Here is a 16,122-nt window from a genome sequence, read left to right on the forward strand (position 1 = left end):
GGGAGGGGAGTGAGGGATAAAAGACTACAAATATGGTACAGTGTATACTGCTTGGGTGATGGGTGCACCAAAATCTCACAAATCACTACTAAAGAACCTACTCATATAACCAAATACCACCTGTACCTGAATAACTTATGGAAATAAATAAATAAAAATAAAAGCCAGCCTATTAATGTTACCAAAAGAAAAAAAAAAGCACCAAAAGGAGAACATTTTAGGCACTGAAATGACCGACTTTATGACAGCTGGCTGAGATGTTTGGGAAGCAGGGAATGAGGGCCTTGATGGAATTGTTGGTAGCAGTTATGGCCCCAGCCAACGGAAGCCTCTCACTAGCCAGGGGAGAATGCAATGCTTATTCCTCAGTATCCTCTGCTTCAGGGTTTTGGAGCAGGCGTCTGCATAAGGCAAAGATTGCTGAACTTTGGAGTCTGGACTCTGCATTAACCAGTTAGCTGGGCGACGTGGCACAAATCATTTACCCCTCTGGGTCTCAAATTCCTCAACCTGATTGGCTCCCAAAAGCCCTCCCACCTCTGACATTCCACATGTTTTGTCTGTGAAGCTAATTTAGTATTACCTTCTCGGGGGATAGTCCACATTTGGCTGCAACTTCCGTGATACAAGATTCAGTGATCAGCCCTGCCTGAGGAAATCCAAACCCACGAAAAGCCGTGTTGGATGGAAGGTTGGTTCTGCATGCCCAAGCCTGGCAGCGCAGGTTGGGAAACTTGTAAGCATTGTCCATTTTCAGAATTCCCATTTCTATCACCTAGAGAAACCCAGAGTTGAAGCAGTAAGACCTTCTGAACCTGTTTTACCATCCTACAACCTCAGATCAAAACTAGGCTGGAAATGGCAGCCCACTTTACATCCCACCAAACATGCTAAAATATTCCCATGCCCCAATTAAACACATTTTTGCTGTAAAATAATTTTTAAGTATTTGAATAAGTTTTCCTTCGGGAGCATTATTTTTTATTTTCATATTTTGTAGTTAATGCATTTTTTTAAAGATTTCAAACATTTACAAAAGCCTTTGATATGTTCACAGGCCCTGAGCACTGAGTTTATAGAACGTAATGACTACAATATCCTGGAAGACAGAGAAAACAGAAAAAATGTTCGGCATTGGGTCTAATGTATGGTTCTCAATAAGGAGCAATCTTTTCCCTGCTCCTGGGGACATCTGGCAATGTCTGAAGACACTTTTCATTGTTAATATTTTGGTTGAGACATTTTTTTTTAATTGAAATGGAGTTTCGCTTTTGTCTGGGCTGGAGTGCAATGACACAATCTCAGCTCACTGCAACCTTCGCCTCCCAGGTTCAAGTTATTCTCCGGCCTCAGCCTCCCAAGTAGCTGGGATTACAGGTGTGTGCCACCATGAACGGCTAATTTTGTATTTATAGTAGAAACATGATTTCACCATGTTGGTCAGACTGGTCTCGAACTCCTGACCTGAAAGTGATCCACCTGTCTCGGCCTCCCAAAGTGCTAGGATTATAAGTGTGAGCCACCATGCCCGGTCTGGTTGAGGCATTTTTGTTTGGGGTTGGGCTGGACATGGTGGCTCACACCTGTAATCCCAGCACTTTGGGATGCCAAGGTGGGAGGACTGCTTGAGCCTAATAGTTTGAGATCATCTCTGGCAACATAGTGAGACCCCATCTCTACAAAATAATAATAATAAATTAGCCAGGCATGGTGGCATGTACCTGCAGTCCCAGTTATCTGGGAGGCTGAGATGGGAGGATCATTTGAGCCACTGCACTACAGCCTGGGCAATAGAGTGGGTCTCTGTGTCTCAAAAAATAAAAATAAAAAATAAGAAGACTAGAGGGTGGTAATGCCACTGACACCTACAAAGTAGAGGCTAAATATGATACAATGAGCAGGACAGTTCCCACCATAAAGAGCTACACACTCCAAAATATCAGTAGGGCCAAAGTTGAGAAAGCCTCCTGGTCTCATGTGTGCATCTGGGAAAAGAGCTCTAAGTATGAGAAGCCTGGGGGTACCACACAGATACAACTCAGCCAACATCTCTGGGCTCACACTATGGGCACCAGGAAGTAACACATGGTATCCCTGCAATGATGGTCATTATGCCTTTATAATTAAGTATTACTTAACTATTGGACATTTCCTGATTTAAATCATTTTATGTAACACTCTTTCAGGAATGTTAACTTGCTCCTTAAAACACTTACGAAAAAAAAAAAACAAAAAACACTTACAAGTAATGATTCATCCAGGGAGGCGCCTGCATTGCTATAATGTTCCATGTCCAGGGCCAAGATTCTGCCATCATTCATGAATCCAGCCTGGGGAAGAGAACCGACATCAGGGAACAGGGGCCAAGTCTCTCTAAAGTTTGTCATTTGCAAACCTTCCATGCAGGGGAAAAGCTTCCTGACATCGGATTTGGCAGTGGTTTCTTGGCTATATAACTAGCTTTGTGATCTTAGGCAAGCTATGTAACCACTCAGACTATCTGTGAAATGGAAGTAAATAAGGTAAGACATAGAAAATTATAGGCAAGTGCCTAAAACAAAACAAGTACTCTAAATATAATTAATATTACTATCATAAATAGTATTAATATCACCTATCCTCACACTACTCTCCATCAGAAAACATTATTTTATCATAGTTTTAGTCACATTATGACAATGGCTTTTGTCACTATAATCCAGTCCTCTCTACAAAGTCCCATGGTGGTGAAGGACATTTCTGCTTCAAGGTCCAGTTGTCACTCCTTCCCCCAGCACTTACACAAACAAGCTCTTCATTGTTCTTCCAGATCGTTCCTCCTTCCAACTCGTCTCTTTCTTCCAAAACCTTCCAAGTCATGTTTGCAGTTTTAGTCTTCATTGCATTTTCCAATATTTTCACTACTCCTGTTTTATTTTACAATATAATGCCTCTTGGACCCATCTCTTCTACAACTTACTATCATATCTCAGACCCCAACTGCTTCACGTCTGAATGCATCAGCTACCTGCCGCTGGTTCACCAGCCTCCATCCTCTCTCCTCCCAAGACTATCCCGTTACCCTCCCCAAAGCACAGTGTTTAATATAACACTGAGCCATTCAAGGATCCACTCTGTCTCACTCTTTCTTATAAGATCAAGTTTACTCCACATTCTGGGACTCTAGGCCCCTCTCAGGCATCACCTAAACCTATCAATCCTATTTTTCCCTACCCTCCAGAAAGGGCTCTGTGTTCTAATTCCCCCTCTCCCCTTACTCCTTACTCCTGCCTCTACCAAACATGCCATGTTCATTATACCTCTGTAGTTTTGCTCTTACTATTCCCACACCTGGCATACCTTCTTTCTGTCTATCCATTCTTTTTTTTTTTTTTGAGACAGAGTCTTCCTTTGTCACCCAGGCTGGAGGGCAGTGGCGCGATCTCAGCTCACTGCAACTTCTGCCTCCTGGGTTCAAGGGATTCTCCTGCCTCAGTCTCCCAAGTAGCTGGAATTACAGGTGCATGCTGCTAATTTTTTGTATTTTCAGTAGAGATGGGGTTTCCTTGTGTTGCCCAGGCTGGTCTCAAGCTCCTCAGGTAATCCACTTCCTTCGGCCTCCCAAAATGCTAGGATTACAGGTGTGAGCCACTGCACCCAGCCTCCATTCTTGAAGGCCTATGTTTTACCTTCCCTAAGAAGATGGCTGTATATACTCCAACTCATATTCATCTCTCCATCTTTTAACCTGAGATTGTTATGTTTTTATAATGACTTCACATATGTCTTATTTAAAAGCTCCTTCAGGATAAAGTTTACTCTAACAAATCTTTTTGAACTAAATCAAATTCAAAATACAGTTTAGAGTGAGTGTGATTCGAAATGGAAACAGTCATTATCTCCTAAAAAAATATTTAGTTATGCAGTTTTGTGATAGAGACAATGCTATGCATTTAACAAATCCCATTGTCTTTCATCCTGGGCACACAGGAAGATGACATTTCCCAGCCTCCCTTACAATTAGGTGAGAGAGGTCTTGCCAATGACATCTGGATACAAGTGAGGTCCACAACTTACAGGTCCAGTGCCTAAAACCTAAACACCTACCACGTGACACTCCATGCTCTCTCTGTCTTCCCTGTCTGCTGCCCTCAGCAGAAGATCCCCTGGGAGACTCAGAATTTGTGGGCAGTGATATCTGATAAAACTTTCTGTGATGATGACAATGTTCTGTGTCTGCGCTGTCCAGTATCGTAGACATTAACCACATGTGGTTACTGAGCACTTGAAAAATATAGCTAATACAACTACAGAACTAAATTTTTAATTGTATTTGATTTGGTTAATTTAAATTTAAATAGCCATGTGCTCCTAGTGACCACTATATTGGATGATGCAGTTCAAGGGCATAGTGGCACCAATAAATGAAAACAGCTCCAGTCCCGGAATGATTTTATAAAGCAGAATACTCCCCTTTTGTCCCCTCAATAATTATATTGAGCTGTTACTTGGGCAAGAAATGACATAATGAAAGTTTAAGAGCTTTTAGTTCTTAGTGAGAACAGTTAGCCCACTCTGACAAGTAAAATTTTTCTTACAAAGCAAAAGAATTGGCCAGGTGCAATGGCTCACACCTGTAATCCCAGCACTTTGGGAGGCCGAGGTGGGTGGATTACAAGGTCAGGAGATCGAGACCATCCTGGTCAACTGGTGAAATCCCGTCTCTACTAAAAATACAAAAATTAACTGGGCGTGGTGTTGTGTACCTGTAGTCTCAGCTACTTGGGAGTCTGAGAATCACTTGAACCTAGGAGGCGGAGGTTGCAATGAGACAAGACTGTGCCACTGCACTCCAGCCTGGTGACAAAGGGAGACTCTGATAACAATAATAAAAATAATAATAAAGCAAAAGAACCACGATTTTCTACTACAACTTTTTTCTATGAATTTCTGGAACCCCATTTTACAAAAATATCCTTGATATATTGAAGAATGAGGAAACCATTTGCAAATAATTGCAATTTCACATAACACTACAGTTATGGGAATTATTCTACTTTTACTTATTTTATATGTGGGAATAAGTGTGGCAATCAAATCTACTTTAATGGACGTACACACTCACGTTTTCTAGTTGTTCACTCTGTACAGCCAATGCCAGCTGGCACTAAGTGTTTTATTTCTGAAAATGACATTTTTGAGCAAAGCGGAAAAGCCTCATTGAACCAGCTGGTAATCAAAAGCACAATGAATGGAAAGTTAAATAGATGCTCTGTTTGTTGATTTGCTCATTGTTACTTCCCATTAGAGAGCAGCCAAAGGCTGCCCTGTGCACTGATAGGATGTTATATCTACAAGGTAAATCTTTCTTCCATGCCTTCTTATACTTACTTTGTACTTTCCAAGGTAAGGATGGCGGCCTCCAGTTATTAACATGTCTTCTCCTCGTTCCAGAACACAGCGAACTGCACGACCATGTCTAAAACAGAAAAAAAGCAAGCGAGGTAAACTCTCTTACCTAGTAGGCATTATCTGGGGTTTATATAACTCCTAGCAAGAGCCTGAGTGTAGCTGAGTGGAGCTCACACGCATCACAGAACAACACAACTACTTCCCATGACTAGTCTCTGCTGATCTCAGAAATACGCAGTGGCCTTTCCTCCTGTTAGGTCAGGAAACAACACCAGGCACTTGCAACTTGTGGGACAGAGGCTCTTGGGTGCTAGGGGCTCCAGGGCATTGCTTTGGGACATTTCCCATTGTAATAACAACATTTATTAGAGGAAAATGATCCCACAGTCTTATTTTAGATTGGCCACAAATGGAAGAATGCAGGTGCTGCCTAACTACCAAGTGCTCCCTGATAGAGAGATCTGGAATCAAGGTCTTTTTGCTTCCTGGGATGGAGAAATTGACTCATACTACTCAGCAAACAAATTAAGCCTTCTGGGTGTGCCTGCTCCAGAGAAAATGTTCCATTAGAATGTTTTGAGATCCTCAAAGGAAAATGACAATATAAATGAATATAAGTATAACAAAAGCAAAGTCTCAAGTCAATATACATATACACATACATATACATATATACATACACATGCATGTACACACATACACAAATGTATATGTATATGTGTGTATATGCATATGTGTATGTGTATATATAGGTACATGGTTCAAAAGTCATATATATGACCTCAACATATATAGTTCAGTCCAGCAGGTGCAGAGGACAAGTAACTCCCACCCGTTCAGGACCTGTTTCTGTCTACTTTCTGGGTATCATAATATTTTTTCTGTGGCTTTTATTATTTTCAGTAATTGATTTTTATTTTGGTTTCTATAGGACAATATAAGACGAGTAAATGTAATAAGCTGGCAGCTTGTGTGTTTGTATAGTATATGTGATATTAAATAATCTTGGCCCAGTTTCTTCCTCATTGATTCTGACAGTGAGAACTTTCAGCGTGACTTCATTTTATTTTTAGCATATTTTCTCCACTTACTTGTTTGCAGCAAAAGCAGTGACGGCTGCAATGGTTCCAGTCTTGAACACCTTCCCTCCAAACGCTCCACCAACACGCCTTACATGACACATGACCTTGTTAGCTGGGAGCTTCAAGGTTGAGGCAACTATGTCCTGTGAACAATAATAGTTCTGATTAATCTGATCCATCTTCAGCAAGAACTTAAATATGAGTGTCATTGTCATACCCATGACCTTAACACACACAAAAAAAACTGTCCTCTGAAATGGGAGTGTGACAGTCACTAGATGTTTTGATTCTTTAATGTTGTACATGATACCCACACCGTGTGGTTATGCTAAATAATGGGATAATGTCCAATAACCCTGGCACACAGCCCCAACTGATCTCCAAAGTACTTGGTTATAATGACATTGCCAAAACTAATTAGTAGTCTTTTCATTACCAGTGAGATATTTTTGTGCTCATACTTTTTTGTATTTTCCCCATGAATTACACCTAAATTATCCTATTCACATTAATCCCTAGATATACATTTCCTGTAGCCTTGGGATTTTGCAGTCTTCTAAGCCTCGCTCAGCATGGGTCTTTTCCCTGCATTCTATTATCTCTACTGGAAATTAAGCACTTCTCAGGCCAGTATGGTGGCTCACAACTGTAATCCCAGCACTTTGGGAGGCCAAGGCAGGTGGATCACCTGAGGTCAGGAGTTCAAGACCAGCCTGGCCAACATGGCAAAACCCCATCTCTACTAAAAATACAAAAATTAGCCAGGTGTGGTGGTATATGCCTGTAATCCCAGCTACTCAGGAGGCTGAGGCAGCAGAATCACTTGAACCTGGGAGGTAGAGGTTGCAGTGAGCTGATATTGTACCACTCTACTCGAGCCTGTGTGACTGAGTGAGACTCTGCCTCAGGAAAAATAAAAAAATCGCTTCTCAATTCTTGCTTGGATTGCTGCTGAAGTTTAAAGTTGACCAGTTGGTCTTTCCTAGATGCAGATCTCACTCTTTTCTGCCATTTTAGTGATTAGGGGTCATTTAGTCTTAACAATGATTCTTACAGATAGGAAGCCTGAGATGGATAAGGTGATGGACCCAACAACCCATGCAGAGTAAAGAGCAAAGCAGGCCTGGAATGGAGTTCCCCTGAACCTCCTTAGGATCCCACCTTTTACAAGGCCTCATTCTCCACAGTCTCACATTCCTACCCCTCTGCTAACAGCACTGGCTCCTTAGAATCAAGACCTCTCTGCTTCATTTCCCTAACTCTCACCCTGATGCCTAAACCTAGCCTTCCTAAAGGCATCCTCCATTCCAGCTTTGGTAGTCATTGTGCTATTCCTCCTTCTTTCCATGCACACTGCCTGGGATACAAATGTTTGCAGAAGAAATGAGTAAATGAATAGATGTCATTTGATCTTGCTGCGGAATTGCCTGGAAGGGACCTCTTGTGTCCTACCATCTAGACAAACCTCACTCTCACTTTGAATCCAAACTTAAGACTTCTCTGTGGGACTTCCTGGATGATTCTAGCCCTTGGCAAAGTCTCCTTTTTCCTAATTTCTCCACTCATGTAAATTTTGCTTTCACTGATTTAGCACCTGGTTGCATCCTTTTCAATAATGTTTCCTAACTGTTTCATGTGAGTTAGGCACCATAGGCTTTGGAGAGCAGATCTTCCTCTTTCTTCTTTTGTGTTCTTAACAGTTGTGCCAAGAGCTGAGCAAAAGAGAGCTGCTGATTCCGTAACTGATTTTAAAGCTATAATCCACAAACAAAAGGCCTCTACTTTAATAACACTGTTTTAAAAGCATTGAACTATGGCTATTAATACCCAAATCAATATGGCTATTAGTATTCAATACTTCTTCAGTTCCTGAAGAAATGACATTTTTTGTTTTGTTTTGTTTTGTTTTGTTTTAGAGACAGGGTCTCACGCTGTCTTCCAGGCTGGAATGCAGTGGTGTGATCATAGCTCATTGAAGCCTTGAGCTCCTGGGTTCAAGTGATCCTTCCACCTCAACCACCCAAATACACTTTAATCTCTAATTGCTTTTGATATATTTCACTGGCCAGAAATCATTTAGCCATGTCATCTTCATAAAGGCCCATGTTACCTGTATATATTTGGGAAACTGGGTGGACACGTAGACATCCATTTCTTGATCCTCTCCTTTGGGAACCACAAGCATGCTTTGGGTTTCCATATAAAAATGTTCTTGACCTCCCATATGTATTTCACCTGTTACAGGAAAATACATGAAAGTCAAGGAGGTATTTAGAAAAAACAGGTAGTGTCCCAGAGCTGTTATCCCATTGTATAGAAATTCCACTGACAGTGCTTCTGCTGGGGCAACAGGCTGCACAGTGAAGTGTAACAAACAGCAATGTTTAGCTTTCAGTCTACTTACAGATTTGAAATAAAGTTCTGTAGGAGAATCTTTTGTGTCTGCTAATACCTAGGTCACAGAGTCCTAGAGAAAGGTGTATGACTTTCTGGAGCCAAAAGCAGAGGGGTCTTGATTTAGTAGATCATAAGGAGCCAGCGCTGTTAGCAGAGGAGTAGGAACGTTAGAACGTGGAGGCTTACAGTTCTAGGGCAAGTGGGAGTAGATGTACTGCTCCCTGTCCCACTTGTTAAGTACAGATAACCCTGAACACTATTTATAAAACAAATAGAAGAAGACTCTGAAAAGTGGAAAGAGGGCAGACCAGGTAAGGACTTCAGGACCAAAGGAAAGACACAGCAGTGAGTTCAGTGGGTTTTGTTGTTGTTGTTGCTGTTTGCTTCAGATATCCCAGACTTAGTTCCATAGAAGCCAGCAATTTAAAAATAACAACAGGCAAAGACAAAAAAAAAAAGCCTCAAGAAAAGCCCACTCGCCCTAGCCAAAGGACCAGAAAAGGGGAAGACTAGAAAGACAAAAAACTTTTAGACAATAAGCACTCTACTCCAGGCAAACACCATGGAAAATAACTGCAGCCCCACCCCTACTGTAAAGGTGGAGTGGAAAATCTATAGTTCCACCCTTGACAGGCTGCAGTGAGGTATCCCAGCCTCTCTGTTGGAGTGGTGTCAGCAGACGCCACATGGGGAACCTGGACTTACAACACCTACCTAGCAGTAACAAGGCATCACCCCTTTCTTCCCCATCAGCAAAAGGTTGAAGTAGTCTAGTAAAACAGAATATTCTGGCAAAATAGAATATTTAAATAAGATCCAAAGTCTCAACAAAATATCTAAAATATCCAGGATACAATCAAATATCATTCATACAAGGAACCAAGAAAATCCCAACTTCAATGAGAAAAGACAATCAACAGATACCAACACTGAGATGATATAAATGTTGGAATTATCTAACAAGGATTTCAAAGCAGCTGTAATAAAAATGCTTTAATAAGCAATTACACAAACACTTGAAACAAATGAAAAATTTGAAGGCTTAGCAAAGAAATAGAAAGTATAAAAGAAAAAATAAATAGAAATTTTAGAATTAAGACATATGAACAAAATTTTAAAAGCTCAAGGGATGGGCTCAGCAACAGAATAGGGAGAAGAGAGGAAATGATTAATATACAAGAATATAGAACAATAGAAATTGGCCAATCTGAAAAGTTGAAAAAAATAGACTGGAAAAAAAATAAACAGAGCCTCAGGAACTTATGTGGCTATAACAAAAGATCTAACATTTGTGCCACTGAGATCAAGTATTTGAAAAACAATGGCTAAAAATGTCCCCAAATTGGCAAAAGACACAAATCTACAAATTCAAGAAGCTGAGTGATCCCAAATAGAATAAATTTGAAGAAATACACATGCCAAGACACATCATAGTCAACCTTTAGAAAGCTAAAGACAAAGACACCATCTTGAAAGCTATGAGAAAGAAACACTACTTTATCTATAGGAAAAAATCATAGTGAAACTCTGTCTCTATTAAAAATACAAAAGTCAGCCAGGCGTGGTGGTGGGCACCTGTAATCCCAACTACTTGGGAGGCTGAGACAGGAGAATGGTTTGAACCTGGAAGGTGGAGGTTGCAGTGAGCTGATATCATGCCACTGCACTCTAGCCTGGGTGACAGAGTGAGACCCCATCTCAGAAAAAAAAAAAAAAAGCACTTTCAAAGACAGCAGATTTCTCTTCAGGAATTGTGGAGGCCAGAAGAAGTGGTAAAAATTTTTCTACTGTGAAAATGCCTGTTGACTCAGAGATCTGTATCCAGCAAAAATATCTTTCAACAATGAAAGAGAAATCAAGACATTTTCTGATGAAGGAAAACTAAGAGAGTTTGTTTTAAACATACTTACCCTAAAATAATGGCTAAGGGAAGTTTTTGAAACAGACAGAAAGTAAATTTTTTTTAAAATAAAGAAATCTTGAAACATCGGGAAGGAAGAGAAAACAACAGAAAGAATAAAAATACCAGTAAATACAATAGACTTTCTTTCTCCTCTTGGGTTTCCTTAATTGCATCTGAAGCAGAATTATAACATTGTTTCATGTGATTCTTAATGTATGCAGAAGAAATAGTTAAATAGAATCAATTATATTATAAAGAGGAGAAGGATGTAAAGGGAAGTAGTTTCTTCACGTGACTTGAACTTGTAAAATGTTGATACCAGGCTGTGATATTTTATACTTTATGCATATAAATTTTATTTTATACGTGTGTGTGTGTGTGTGTGTGTGTGTGTGTGTGTGTGTAAACTAGAGCTACCACTAAAAAAAATCTGTACAAGGAGGTATACTGATAAATGCTATAGATTAATCAAAATGAAATTCTAAACAAATATTCAGGCAACTCGCAGGAAGGTGGGGAAAAGAATAAAAAGCAGAGGGAACAAACAATATAATTATTACTGGCCATCATGTTAGTGGAAGGCAGTATTCTTAAATTTAAAAATTTGCTCAGTAATAGTGATTTGCAAATTGTTTGAGGGAGATTCCCAATGGGATGTTTTATATTGAAATCTGGACTTCCTATGTTATCCAAAATCTGAGCTCAAAAAATAGCACAGAAAAATGAAGAGATTCTGCTTCACTTATAAAATATAAACATTAAAATATCACAAGCTCAGACCTTAACTTCAATTTAAGCTTTTTCAAAGTCTGAAGACCCATGTCATTGTCACTAGGCTCAAATTCAAGCTTGCAGTATTATTGATTCTGCCTATCCACTCAGAATTTATTTTGTTAAGTAGTCATGTTATTTAAAATATACAGACCTAAAAAAAAAATTAGACAGAGCTAATTTAAATTCTGTTTAAATCTGTACAGTAGGCAAAGTTTTAGAAACCTGTTACATTGCACCCCGACAATCCCCACCCATAGTGCCTCCTCTTCACCTTAGGGTGCTGCTTTCAACTCTCCAGGTTGGAAACCAATTTAATCAACTAATCTCTGAGATAAAATGTTATCCCACTATGGGTTTAGGAGTGATTCCTCTAGGCAAATTTGCATTTTAATAAGAGGTCCTTAAAGCCCCAAATCTACTACAATGTGAAGGTGTCTATCTGTGCCATGACCAAAAGGACAGGTTTAGGGAAAATAACCTCAGCTTCCGGGCTGCCTGTGTCTCTTGCAAATCCTGTAATACAGATTATCCTCTGTGCTCTCCAGTATAAAGCACATCCCCGCTAACAGAATTTTAATGAGATAAATGAGAAGCAGGATAATGTAGAGAAAAGAATACTAACTTTGGAGTTGGGAAAACTCTTAGATTTGATCCTGGTCAATCAGGTAGCCTCTCTAGCCTCAGCTGGCTCATTTGAAAATGGTAATCTTTAGCATCCTCCAGTGCTATGACACCAGGATTAGATAGAACTGAAATATATCTTCCAGCAGATAAGAACAAACAATAATGTCACCCCCTCCAAGAACACATTCTAAGACCTGCTGTAATGCTCCACATATTTTATCTTTTAAACATTTTTTTTTCTTGGAACACCTATTTCCTTCTTTTTTTTCCCTTCAACTTTTAAGTTCTGGGGTGCAGGTTTGTTTCATAGGTAACTGTGTGCCATGGTGGTTTGCTGCATAGATGAACCTATCACTTAAGTATTAAACACAGCATCTATTAACTATTTTTCCTGATGCTCTCTCTCCCCCTACCCCCACTCCTACAGGCCGGAGTGTGGAGTACCTATTTTCTTAGGAGACAGATGAAGTGTTGTTATGATAATTACTTCCATTTACTTCTAAATGAAATAAGTAATCAGAAACTCATAATCCAAATGACAATAGCAGACAAAAGAAAAACTAGACTCAAACTAGTGAGTCAAGAGGATGAAAACTGATTTTCTTTTGCCTTCCCTTCTCTTTACTTTCCTTTTTTTTCTTTTCTTTCCTTCTTTTTCTTTTCTTTTTTTCTTTCTTCTTTTCTTCCCTTCCCTTTCCCTTCCCTTCCCTTCCCTTTCCCTTCCATCCTTTTCCCTTCCCTTCCCTTCCCTTCCTTCCTTTCTTTCTTTCACAGTCTCACTCTGTCACCCAGGCTGGAGTGCAATGGTGTGATCTCATCTCACTGCAATCTCCGCCTCCCAGGTTTAAGCCATTCTGGTGCCTCAGCCTCCCAAGTAGCTGGGATTACAGGTGCTTGCCAGCACACCCAGCTAATTTTTGTATTTTTATTAGAGACTGGGTTTTGCCATGTTGCCCAGGCTGGTCTCAAACTCCTGACCTCAAACAATCCACCTGCCTTGGCCTCACAAAGTGCTGGGATTACAGGTGTGAGCCACAGCACCCAGCTTCCTTCCTTTCTTTTTCTTTCTTTCTTTCTTTTTTTTTTTTTTTTAAATAGAAGGAGTCTTCCTACATTGACCAGACTGGTCTCAAACTCCTGGCCTCAAATGTCCTGCCTTGGCCTTCCAAAGTGCTGAGATTATAGACATGAGCCACTGCACCTGGTATTTATACTGAAAAGTAATGTATAAATGTCCTTTTAAATATTCCTGTATTATTTTTATACTTATCAATAGGGTATGTGGCAGCAACAAAAATTCAAGTAAGTGACAGAATAAACCAATCACCTAATTGAATTAGATAATTAAAGTAGATATCAAGGAAAAATACAATAACGGAATTCTTGCACAAATACTCATTATGTCAAGCAACAAACACGAGAGAAGGAATCCCCCTAAATATTGATATTTCCAACATGCTCATGCCATGAACTCCTATGATAGAAATGTACCTGCTTTTTCTCTTCATTACCGTATATCAAACTCACCCTTCCAGTGTTTTTCACATGTTACTAGCCCTAAGAATTACCTGGAAATTTTGTTAAGACAGATTCCTGGGCTGCTTTGGATCCTCTATAATTCTAAAAAAGGGCACTGGAATCTCTAGGCCTCATAAACATCCCCAGTGATTCCTATAAGGAGAAAATCTTGGAAACACCGGGTTTGATAAATGAACACCTGCCAATGTATCTCACTAATAGACAACCTTTACGGGAGAACAACAACAAAATCATCTAAATCTAATAATCACTGCACACAGTTATTGATTGGTTACTATTTGCCAAGAACACTTGATTATCTCTTATAATCTTTGTAATTCACCTTTGAAATTGTTTTAACTTTATCCATATAATATTAAAACAGGGAGACTGAGCCCTGAGAAGTGCCCTGCTAGGTCACACAGCTAATAAGAAACAATGCCAAGGAAAACTGGTAGGTGACAGTCCCAGGTGTCTTTCCTCCAGCTTGCAGGTGACATTTCCTGGGTCAGCCCCTGAACATGCTTCAAGTTTAACACACCTATGGAGTTGAGACATGATGGGTTTGGAACTTAAGAAGCTGGGCTGACTGATGACATATTACACAGCTCTGGTTGTGCACTCAGGATGACATGTGTCTTAGGAGTCTTCCTATTCTTGTGATAGAGGTTGGAGAGAAAAATTAAGAAGATGGGAGTTGTGTGGGGGTTTTTTTTTGTTTGTTTTTTGTTTTTTTTTTTTGAGATGGAGTCTCCTTTGTCACCCAAGCTGGAGTGCAGTGGCATGATCTCAGCTCACTGCCATAAAAGACATTATTGAGACAACTGGCAAAATTTGAATAAGCTGTGTAGATTAACAGTATATGTGTTGCTAATATTCTGATTTTGATAACTATGTTTATATAAGACAATATCCTGTTTTTAGGAAACAAACACTGACTATTTAGGGATAAAGAGATATACATCATATTTACAATTTACTCTCAAGTGGCTCCGAAGAAGTGTGTGTATGTGTGTATAAAATTGGGTAATCTGAGTGAAGGATATTTGGGAGTTTCTTTAATGTTTCTGCAACTTTTATGTAAGTTTTAAAATTAAAATTGTTTGAAATATTAAAATATTTCAAAGCAAAACGTTTAAGAATTATACTGGAAAGTTATAATTAACAATTTTCTAAGGAGCAAATTTAATTTTAATTACATACACACATACAGAAAAGAATTTTGGAAGAAAGAGAAAGGAGAAAAGGAAGGCAAGAGGAAGGGAAGAGAAAGCAGAGAAGGAAGAAAGGAAGAGAGAATCAGAGAGAGAAAGGATGAAGAAGAGACTTGGGTTTTGGAAATCCTAATAAAACCTATCAATTCAATGGCCAACTTTGTCATTTAGTAGCTGTTGTGTGACCTTGGTTACACTCCATAGTTACTCTGAGCCTCCATTTTCCAGCCTATAAGATTGAGATAATAGTACCCTCTGCAGGGTGGTTGTGAGCAGGAAAGGAAACGACATCTCTAACAGCCAGAGCCTTGATGAGGGAAGAGGGGTCAGGGCACAGGGGAGGGTCTTGCCTCTGTTTTGCCTCCCCATTGGCTCTTCGCCTACCCCAGAGACAGGGAAACACATTGTGAATGGCTGTTTCTGAGGAGCAACACTGCCTAGGCTGCCATATGATTTCCAGAAGACAAAGGAAGGATTAAACTGGACATGCTTAGAAGGCTTCCAGGGTCACTTACCCTTTCCTTACTTTTTTACCTTCAAGAATGTGATCAACCACTTTTAATGCTTCATCAACATTTCCATATTCCAGCTTCCTTTCTGGTTTGAAGAAGGAGTTGTGTTGTATAGCTTCCTATAAAGAGAACAGAAGAGTGAGGTGTCCTGGGTAAGAGATGCTGCCCTAGGGTGGCAGCCACGCCCCACTGTGCATCCTCTGAGCAGGGACAGTTCCTCCCTTCACCTTGTGGTCCCATGCATTTTCACCATGACCCTGGTGAGCCAAGCTAAGAATCCAACTGCAGAGAAACTCCCCCATGAGGAAATGTAGATGTGTCCACTGAGTCAAAAGAAATAATATGCACAGAACAAAACTGGCACCTAAGTGATCTCAGAATGAAACTAGTATTTTCCAGGCAGATTATTCTCTTCACCCCACAATCCATTTCATGCAGCCAAGGCCATACAGCACAGAGCTTCAGAGCCTGCGCTCTAGACCTAGACCGCATCATGCACATTTTCCCCATTTACCAGCTTTGACTGTGAACCTATCACTTCACCTCTCTTATCGCCGTCTATAAAATGAAAGTAACAGGTGTGTGTATAGCTCCAATAGGATTGTGGTTGGTGAAGATAAAATGAAATAAGACATGTGAAGAGCTTATGTGGCATATAGTAAGCATTTAATAAATGCTAGTTGAAGACACTCTAGTGATTGGGATCA

At 39.9% G+C, this 16,122-nt stretch overlaps 1 protein-coding gene across 1 annotated transcript in view; it reads right to left on the reverse strand.

Moving 5' to 3' along the window:
• LOC116551970 (aldehyde oxidase) overlaps positions 1-16,122 on the reverse strand; it is an 86,111-nt gene that overhangs the window by 28,073 nt on the left and 41,916 nt on the right. Inside the window, exons 20-25 of the mRNA XM_032278723.1 lie at positions 15,438-15,534; positions 8,584-8,708; positions 6,483-6,616; positions 5,371-5,458; positions 2,244-2,330; positions 584-775 (exon numbers count right to left, since the gene is read on the reverse strand). Coding sequence (XP_032134614.1) covers positions 584-775; positions 2,244-2,330; positions 5,371-5,458; positions 6,483-6,616; positions 8,584-8,708; positions 15,438-15,534 — 723 coding nt within the window. The remainder of the gene's footprint in view (positions 1-583; positions 776-2,243; positions 2,331-5,370; positions 5,459-6,482; positions 6,617-8,583; positions 8,709-15,437; positions 15,535-16,122) is intronic.

This window comes from Sapajus apella, unplaced genomic scaffold (genome assembly GCF_009761245.1).
Source record: "Sapajus apella isolate SASKATOON/1434 unplaced genomic scaffold, GSC_monkey_1.0 scaffold10, whole genome shotgun sequence".
Lineage (NCBI taxonomy): Eukaryota > Metazoa > Chordata > Mammalia > Primates > Cebidae > Sapajus > Sapajus apella.